General features: G+C 37.2%; 2 protein-coding genes across 2 annotated transcripts in view; one reads left to right on the top strand and one right to left on the bottom strand.

The window, feature by feature from the left end:
* asb7 (ankyrin repeat and SOCS box containing 7) overlaps positions 1-4,296 on the bottom strand; it is an 11,633-nt gene extending 7,337 nt beyond the window's left edge. Inside the window, exons 1-3 of the mRNA XM_066701523.1 lie at positions 4,019-4,296; positions 2,480-2,579; positions 999-1,262 (exon numbers count right to left, since the gene is read on the bottom strand). Coding sequence (XP_066557620.1) covers positions 999-1,209 — 211 coding nt within the window. The 5' untranslated portion in view covers positions 1,210-1,262; positions 2,480-2,579; positions 4,019-4,296. The remainder of the gene's footprint in view (positions 1-998; positions 1,263-2,479; positions 2,580-4,018) is intronic.
* A 180-nt stretch (positions 4,297-4,476) lies between these two features.
* On the top strand, positions 4,477-9,542 carry lins1 (lines homolog 1). Its single transcript, XM_066701522.1, has 7 exons — positions 4,477-4,715; positions 5,213-5,712; positions 5,959-6,048; positions 6,451-6,592; positions 6,775-7,368; positions 7,883-8,078; positions 8,335-9,542. The coding sequence occupies exons 2-7, from the start codon at positions 5,314-5,316 to the stop codon at positions 9,152-9,154; spliced, it is 2,241 nt and encodes a 746-aa protein (XP_066557619.1). The 5' UTR covers positions 4,477-4,715; positions 5,213-5,313; the 3' UTR covers positions 9,155-9,542.
* The last annotated feature ends 507 nt before the right edge of the window (positions 9,543-10,049 follow it).

Genomic DNA, 10,049 nt, shown 5'->3' with positions numbered 1-10,049 from the left:
CACATTATATCATTCCTTTCCAAATCTATTTTCACATGTCAAAGGTCTTTGTCAAAGTCTGTCCTGCTGCTCAAGGTTTGCGGTGGTTAAAGGGGAACTCCACTAAAAATCCGTATTTTCTCAATAGAAACATTTCTGTGGAGAGTTTTTCATGTCCAGCTCATATATATACCATTACAAAAAAAAACAATACAAAATAAATAAATTACATTTTATGCACGTTCGAAGGCCCCATCACCCTATATTTCCGAAAGATCCATCGGTTTGTAGTCATAAAAAGTTTATTTCACCAGAACTGTCGCTATTTTACATTATTATTTTATTGCAGGCAGTGCCATGTAGGCTACAGTGCAGTGTGAACTGCGGACGCATGGGGATCCAATGGCTCTTTTTGGAAAAATTGGGTGATGGGGCAATCGAACGTGCATACAAAAAAAAAAAAAAAAAAACTACTTCTCTTATGTATAAGAAAAGGCGCAATAAATGTTTTGCAAAATTTTGCTTCAAACTGAATTGAAATCACTTTGAAAACACGAAATCTTAAATACCTAGTCATTTTAGAACCAGCAAGCTTAAGATTTCTTGTTTTTTGTTTCTTGCACTGGTGATATGCTGCCATCTTTTGGTCACAAAACATCACACCGACCAATCTCTGCAAACGTAAAGGTGTCGGTAATGACACTCGTCTGAAATCTTTCTTTATATGAAAGAAGACATCACTGATTCTAAACCTGATAAATTTTAAGCACTCCCCAAACTAAACGGATTCTCCAGTCATACCTGTTACAGACCATTCCTATTTTATTGGTATATCCAACTGACGACAAGTGATCTAAGTGGCATACAAACACACAAGTCTATGACTGAGAGAAAGAAACCAGGAAAAGTAACAAAGAGGAAAATAACACGAATAAGTATACTTAAACATAAGGTTCACCTATAAATTTACTTCTAAAACATCTGTACTAATCTCAGCACAGTGTCTTCATATTTCCCACCTCCATGTTCCAGGAAGACCCGCACACATCTCTCCTTGCCTCTTGCTGCTGAGAAATGAAGCAGGGTCCACCCGTTGGCATCCCGGCCATTCGGGGAGTAGCCCTGCTCCAGCATCTTGCGCACAGTGTGGACATCCCCTGCCGCGACCGCAGCCTGGATCTGCAGTTCCTCTTGCAGCTCGGGGTTCCTTCGACAGTGATGGGGAAGCATCCTGTTACATCTCGTTAAGGGAGATTCATCGAGACCTGCAGAGTTTCTGCCGACTGATAAAGGGAAAACATTTTAGCATCTACACAGTTAAAAATAACAGTGCAGATTTCACAACCCTACAGATTTTGTTTCAGTGTTTCTGAAGTAGCTCATTTTTTAAAGATCTTACTGTATCATCTACATATTTTAACATATTTTGCACATAAATTATCTGTTGTTGTTACTTGAAACTTTTTATTCATGACTTGTGGCATATCGCAGCTGAAGACTGATGACAATATTTGTAAGTACAATCTCTTATGCCCTGGGACTAAATCTGACATGCAGAGACTGGAAAACATACAAATTGAATTTACATACTCTCACCCCTGTGAACTGAATTTTCACTAAGCTTACAATTCTGTTTCCCTTCACTGAATACGCTTACTGTTCTCTCTCCTTGGTGAGGTGGCTTTTTGATATGATTTGACATGCAGTGGCTGTTTAGAAGCATGCATGTTTCTCCCTCCCCTGAAAACTATGTAAAATATAAAATGTACTACAAGTTAATTCACTTAATAAATGTGTAATAATACATTTGAATGGCTTGAAATTTGAAAATAATTTTAAGCGTGTCTGAATATATCAACATATGAATCTATGGTAATTTAATATATGTACATATATGTACAGCAAACCTGTCCTTCTCATTATCGATTAGGAGTTAATTATATTTAAATGTACCCACCAATACTTGTATTCAATCCCAGATGGGGGACACTGTCACTGTATCCTTGAGCGAGATACTGTACCTAGATTACTCCAGTAAAAACCCAGCTGTATAAATGGGTAATTGTATATAAAACATTATAATAATTGGACATATCTGTAACAATTGTAAGTCACCCTGGATAAAGGGGTCTACTAAGAAATATAATCATAATAATACTTGGCATATTTCCATCTGAAGAAGCAAGAAGGTTCTGGCAAACAGAAAGCCATCACTAAGTGATGCAGTGGGAATTTATTGTTGATGGGGGGGCTGAAGATTGGATTTAAGCCAGGCCAAAGTACAATTTATAATGTATTGGTTGATTACATGACCACAACTATAATAACAAACCTTTCAAACTTATAATTGGCTACTAAGATGATAAAACTGAATCAAGAATATGTTTTAACTTTTGACGCGTTTCGGAATATTGAAGCAGGTGTGGATAAAGGCTACGCAACACTTTTTCTTGGGTCATGTGTTCTAGCTGATAAAGACAGAATAAATAAATCACTTCACCTTGTTTCAACTTTGTTGATCTCTGAAAGGGCCTTTTCTTAGTGCTTTACACATACTTAAGCACCAACCAAGCATTCTTTAAGGAAATTGATACATAAACCTGAAAAACAAAGGATATGTGCACAATATTAATAACAATTTAACTTTGCCTCAGATAGGTATCTTCTAAACATACATAATACAAATAACTTGTTTGGAAAACATCAACATTTAAAACATGTTTTTCACAATTCATTATTATTGCTAGATAGTGCTCATTAAGTGTGACAGGTTTAAAATAAATAATACTATTTATGACAATTTGCATGCTGTTCCCTTCAATAAACAATAAAATGTTGAGCATAGTAGAATATATGTATAATTATTTATTCATTTTGGAATAAATTATACAATTATAGTTACAGATTTTATATATAACAATGGGTAAATGTTCAACACATGTTCCTGGCATAAGAAACTGTGCAGCAGTGATAAATGAGTATTTCAAATAACCGTTTTAAAGCAAACGTTTTAGTTCATTCAAAAGTCTATAACTAGAGTCTGCATCTCTACAACATCACTGGACTTTCAACAACCCTTAGTATCTAAAAAATAACATACTAGCGAATGCCATAATGGCTTTCAACAAACTAAATGTCCAGAACTGGACTTTATAATTCAATTTAGTTTTATAAATCAAAGTGCAGAGAAGTACCTCACATTACAGATGTGAACGAATTTGAACCCTTATTAAAAAAATAAATGCAATGTTTTTGATCGGAGTTCATTAATCATTAATCATTAATAACAACAACAACAACAATAATAATATTAATAATAGTATTATTTTTCTGTTGGTTTGGGGTTAAAGTGGTCAATCATATTATTCGCATTACAAATCGATGCCTTTGCTATTGCATTGCTGTTAATCTCTACCTTTGTCTTGTCAAAAGCGATTACTCGTAGAAGAGAAATAAACATGACTCGTAACATCCACTCATTTGGGTTTCCTGCTGTCAGCATGAACACTAACACAGGTTTAGCAGTGTTGCTAAAACGTAAAAAACTGATAGCGTAGTGACTTTCAGTCTGACTGTACCGGTTACATCCCCCTCCACCTCTAATTTCATACAATACTGTATGGCTTATACAGTAGATATACGGTACGCAGCTCCTGCACTTGTCAGTGTTTCACTACAGTATTTTATTTTGACTAATATAATTGCATAGTTTTCTAGCCAATGTTCATATAATATCTACACTGTTTACGGATGCAATGCAATGACAATATACAAAAACAAATCCCACAAATAAACAGTTTTGAAGTGAAAGGGGCCATTATTGCACAAACAATGGAGTGTTACCTTCTAGGTCTACCCCAGGTCCCACTTTTTTTGCAGACTTCCGTTTAAACTGTCCATTTTTAATAATTAAAGAAAATAAACCCCACACAATCGATTAACCGCTCCTGATGGGTGAGAGTGTGCCAGATAGTAATAAGGACAAAGATGTGACATGAAACCGAAGAAAATTAATCATTGAAACAGGATTCGACTTTACCTTTTGCACAAGACTCTACATGTCAGAGTTTTTCCCTGGTGTTTCAAACAAGCGATTTAAAGCACCGGCGCCCATATTTGGAGACGCCGCTGGCATAAAAGTTCTTATTTTCTTCGAGACTGTCGATAATATATAGATAAAGAAGTAAATTAATAATGGATTAAATTTATATACACTTTACTGAACCAACCCCCCAATTCCGAAGGGTTACTGGGAAGGAACTATCCTATGCTAGCCAATCGGCTTCGAGGTACCGAAACATTGGGGCTGCCGTATGTCAGAATCACAAACCGCTGCAAAGCTCAAAAGCCCGAGTGGAATTGCGACCGTTTGCGTCTTTCATTTACGGCCGCTCCGTAGCCCGTAGCTTCAGTAAAGGTCAATCCAATTGGCTGTCGCCGTCGCGTCGCCTCGCCTCTCCGCGCCTGTCTCCGCCCATCGACTTATTGCTTCCCTTAGCAGCCTCCCGTTTCCCTGCGGAAATGAGCCATTTGATAATGCTCCCGCCAAGCGATGACATATGGTTTATGTAGTTTGATTAAGGCTTGGAGCGGTCAACTAGCGTAGAGAGTTTAGATGGAGCATCTTTGGCTACCGTTTATTTAGACTACAGTTCCCATAATGCAACACGCAAAGTTAACATTACTGGGCAGTACAGAGAACAGGAAGCTAGTAGGCGGACAGGCGTGATTGAAAGGTAAATAAAGCATGGGTTGTAAATATGTGTACTGAACATTCCCTAACGCTCGTTGACCCTTTACATAACAACATTGGTTACTTTTTTAAAGGCTAAGGTAGACTATATATAAAGTATACTTTAAATTAAAATAACTATCTTCCTTGGTTTACTTCAGTAAATTACATAGTTGTGCAAAGGGCTAAGAAATGATACGTTTACCAACCTTATCCTCAAAGCGAGTAGTATTGACGCTCCTTGGATTCACAGAGCATGAATGTCTAGCTTAATAAAGTAGTTTGGTAGGATTAGTCGTTACGTGGATTGGGGTTGTGCTACTGATAATTATTGATTGTTGGTTGGAAATATTTATATTTCAATTATTGAAATATATGTCGTTTTTTAAATGTGTACATATGGTTGATTTATAGTGGAGGAAGAACCAAACGTCATAATGTTCCCTTAAAAACACTTTAAATTTAAATTTTTCAAAGATTAAACAATGATTTCTCTTTCAGGTGAGATTACCTTTTTTAGTGGGATACATGTCAGATATACTCATTGCAGACCATAGACTCACCTGACAGACATTCATTGGAGAAGGCAACATATATTGGACATGGATCACAGCTTTTTAGTTTTGCAGGATGTATACAGAGGTTTGCTCTCAGGTGAGCCCCTGTGCAAAGGAAGCTATGAAGTGGCATCTTTCATTAACTCAGTTATTGCCGACCACCGGTCCAAGACCTCAGTTAATGTCCCCACTGCCAAGACAACAAACTGTGGGAGAGAGGGAACCCGTGGACTCCAGCTGGTGTCATCACAGACACAGCCAGTCTTCTTACCAGAGCCACACAGTCTGAATGACAGCCAGGAGGAGGTGCTGTGCATTGTGCTGAGTCTGATAGAGATGATGAGCTCCAAACTGCAATCTCAAAGCATCAGAGAAGACACCAAGCATTATTACCAGGAGGTTTTGGCAATTTTGCTGGAAGAAATGGACCTTATGTCAAAACTCGTGAGTGTTTTATGAATGTTTAGTCTACTTAAGCATGAACCACAAGAGGGCCTCCTTGGTTATGCTGTGAAAATATAAGATTGATCATTTTTAAAACCTGGTGATGTGCTTGTCCCCTTGTTGTGCTAGTGTATGTGTTAACCACATTAAGATACATTAGCATGGGGATTCCACACACACACACACACACACACACACACGCATGTAGGCAACTATGAGAATGTTTAACTGTTTATATTTCCTTAGGTTTCCTTATTTGGGATCCAGGAGAAGCTACTATCACACTTAGCTGTGAAATGTGTATCATCACTTGTGCTTTTTCAAACTGTCTCCAAAGTGAGTGATTTTTCTCAGACTTGTGCCACCTCCCATATTATATGAACCACAACACAAGTAAATGCAACTGGAATTTTCTATTTACATGGAATAACCATTTTAATAACTTGTTTTATTAATTTTCTTTTGCAATTTTCTCATATTTTTGTTATGCTTTTGAGTTATTCTTTATTTTCAAGCTTGATAAGGTATGTGACTGAGTTTTTTCCTCATGATACCGATTTGCCGAAGCAATCCTCTTGTTATTGGGTGATAGCTTTCAGAAAATTAAATACACATGGAATGGTTTTCTTTGTGACTCGAGAGCATTGGATAATGATGTAGGTATTGATGGACCTGTAAGCCCTTTCTCCATGTCACAAACTCTTGAATTCTAACACAAGTCTTTGCTTGTGTTGACAGAACTCATTCAGTGATGTCTGGAAACAGACATGCTTACAAACACTGCTGAAGAATCGCCCTGGCAATGAGACGTCTGGGTGTCTGTGGTCTCTTACCTTCGTAATAAAAGGAGTTTTGAAAGGAGAATTTGAGCATGAAAAGGGTATTTTTTTAATCAAGTTATATAATAACAGTTAAGATAGTTTAATTCCATGAAGGTGTTGCATTTTAATTGTTTTAACTGTACAGTTTTATACATTCACATCACATATTGATTAATGCCATGTTTTATTCATTGTTATCAATCTTTATCAGCACTAACTGGTGTTGTGTTATTTTTTTCAGAGATATTGGATAATCTTTTCATTGTGCTAGACCCAATACTCAATGACTTGTATTCAAGCATGTTTTCACCAAGAGATGTTAGTCAAGAGCCTCCCTGGTACTCAGAAGACACATCTGACTCCGAAACCAATCTGACCTCTTTCATCAGTTTACTTGAAGTACTCATTACTGCAAGAACGAGGCTTTGCATTTCTGCTTCAAGTCCAAGACTTTTATTCATACAGGCGTCATTAGCCTTGCAGCTAGTAATCTGCCCTGTTCATCACATAGTGAGAAAGAAAATGCTTCTCCTTCTTAAAAGATGCCTACTTCAAAAGGCTGGGGAAGATTTCTCTCTTGGAGAAGTAGACTCTTCATTAAAGAGAGATATCTATTTCTACACTGACATGTTAGCACTAGCAAATGCTGTTTTGCATTCAGTTGATTCAGGCTGGCTTGGGAATGTCTCTGTCAACTCCAGCACCAGCTTTTTTGGAGGAGACACTGTTTTATATGAAGGCACTTTAGAAATGTCTGATTTTGTGATGCTGAGGGCAGCAAGCCTGGTGTTGCTAAAATCGTTGGAGTATAAATTCCAGCAATCTAGGAAAGAAGGTAATGTCTCCCACAATATATATTCTTTGTAAAGCTCTCTCTGCAGTCAGACTATATATATGTTTGCTTCATAACTACATTTTGTATAATGTTATGTTCATCAGTGATCGTTTTCAAGTTCAATATACCACAAACAGAATGTTAAATTAACTCGAATTTGTAAAGGTTGTAGGGCACTTTTTTGCACTAGAGGGCAGTCTTGGATAATGTAGTTGAAAATGGCATCCCTGGAATGGGACATTTGCATTGAGTTCGGGATTAGGAACATTAACTCTTTTCTAAAAACACATTAGAAATCCTTGTGGCAATGGTGAATGAAAGCCAGATATTTATTTATTTATTGTAACGTCTATATTACATATAAATGCATCTGTGGAAGTTTGTTATACTACAGACGTGTATTAAAGGAAAACAAATACCACACACACACACACACACACAGAAGACATCCTTCTCCAGCTCCATTTTTAATTCATGCATATTCTTTTGCTTTACACTGGCTGTGTTCTTGTAGGTGGTGTAGCTGTGGTTGAAATACAGAGTTATTTGCACCCTTTGATGCTTTTCCTGAAGAAGAATTTAAAATCCCCAGAGCATTCCCAGCAGCTGTGCCACCCCTGCTCCTGGCTATCTGTGGTCTTTATGGATCAGGATGATGATATGATAGAGGCAGCAAAGACTTTACTGATTTTATATTCACATTTCAGAAGGTATGTGTGTTATATTTGTGCTAATAATGTATATAAAATAAATAATGTGTGTAAGAATTAAAACTCAGTGTATTGTTTTATAGGCTAATTGCTTAATGTTAATAATTGTACTTTATGGAAGACCTCAAGAATTCAATTAGTAAATTAACTGTCAGGAGCCTACAATTGTCATTAACATTGGGTATTGTATATAATACATATTTATCTGCTAAATATCACTATATTAACAGATACTTGTGCTTGTGTTTTCTTGCAGAATGAACAGTACGACAGATGCAGAATTTTGTAACACGCCATCCTTAGATCAGATGACCCACGAGAATGGGTTTAACCCACACTGCCATTTTTTGATTCTCCTTAACAGTGTTGCATTTGACCACACTTTACTCCTGGACTTTTTGATTTCCGCTGAAACTTGTTTCCTGGAGTACTTTGTTGGGTATTTAAAGCTTCTCAGGGAAAGCTGGCAGGAGTTTTGCAGTGTGTGTCTATATTTTGAAGGACAAAATTCAAGAAGAGGGCTCAATGATGCAGCCTGTGGTGAACAATCAGCCAATGTTTTACTTTCTGAGAGAACTGAATGTGATCAGAAGCCGGCAGCCTTGGCGAATCCTGCTGTGGGTTCAAGCACTACAGCCCAGTCTATTGTGGCAGAGAGCAGTCATTCTGAATTCTCAGTGACTGAGGTTATCAGTTGCTCAGCCGGCCCCTTGGTTGACTATGGGAGTTCAGAGGAATCTGAATCGGAGGAGTTGTATGTTTCAGATGGCTTCACCCACAGAATCCCATCTCCTGAAGGGTTTCAAAGAAAGAGCATTAGAGGAGGAGAGCAGGACTCTACACAGATTTCTTGTGTCACAAAGGAAGCAGAAGTGTGTGTGTGTTCCACCCAGCCTAAGGGACTGTGGGGCGACCAACCAATCCTTGCTAGGATGTGCCATCAATCCATTATGTGCTTAACAGGGCTTAGAAAAGTGATATGCAGGTTGCAAAGAAGAAACCTGTTTCCTTACAAGCCAGCATGTCTTCTCAAACTCCTAATGCAAATTGAGACAATCAGTGGCTTAAGTGAGTAAAGGGTCTATTCATAAAACATAACACCACAAGATTACAGATGTTTCATTTTCCTAATTAGAAGAGAAACGCAATTAAGTTATAATGTCTCGTATCTCTTCCAGGATTGTCCTCTAACTTTTTATGTTTATGTTTTAACATATGTTTGTTTTATCCTCTTTCTTGCAGAAAAGTGTTACATTTTGCATGGCACAAATACTTTAGGATTCTAGCCCCACGTGTTCTTGAGAAAGCTGGAAAAAAATACATGTAATGTCTGTTTGAGGTTAGACTTCCTGAGTGATTCTCCCACCTGCTAAACAAAGCAGTTACACCTCTTTCTCTGTCATTTGTTTGCTGTTTTCACAATTCAGTTATTTTTAACATATGAATAAAAACACTTAATCTCTATTTTCTTGAACTAGTATATTTCATGTTGTCTCTAAGCCTTTACTTCAATATTTAATTTGTTTTTGAGAATATTAATCACTTTTATTATTGAGTATATATTAATAGATAAATCAATTTTGCATAAGGTGAAGTCCCCAACAAAACCTGAGGCTAAGTATATACATTCATTATGTCTTAACTGAAAATGTAATTTACAGCACATTATATTTTACAGAATATACACTCACCTAAAGGATTATTAGGAACACCTGTTCAATTTCTCATTAATGCAATTATCTAACCAACCAATCACATGGCAGTTGCTTCAATGCATTTAGGGGTGTGGTCCTGGTCAAGACAATCTCCTGAACTCCAAACTGAATGTCTGAATGGGAAAGAAAGGTGATTTAAGCAATTTTGAGCGTGGCATGGTTGTTGGTGCCAGACGGGCCGGTCTGAGTATTTCACAATCTGCTCAGTTACTGGGATTTTCACGCACAACCATTTCTAGGGTTTACAAAGAATGGT

Source organism: Amia ocellicauda, chromosome 4 (genome assembly GCF_036373705.1).
Source record: "Amia ocellicauda isolate fAmiCal2 chromosome 4, fAmiCal2.hap1, whole genome shotgun sequence".
Classification (NCBI taxonomy): Eukaryota; Metazoa; Chordata; class Actinopteri; order Amiiformes; family Amiidae; genus Amia; species Amia ocellicauda.
This window is presented reverse-complemented; position numbering and strand designations above follow the sequence as displayed.

Coding starts and splice junctions, on each gene's coding strand:
- lins1 (XM_066701522.1), top strand. CDS start 5,314: ATGGATCACAGCTTTTTAGTTTTGCAGGATGTATACAGAGGTTTGCTC. Junction 5,713..5,958: donor TGGACCTTATGTCAAAACTC/GTGAGTGTTTTA, acceptor ATATTTCCTTAG/GTTTCCTTATTTGGGATCCA. Junction 6,593..6,774: donor AGAATTTGAGCATGAAAAGG/GTATTTTTTTAA, acceptor TATTTTTTTCAG/AGATATTGGATAATCTTTTC.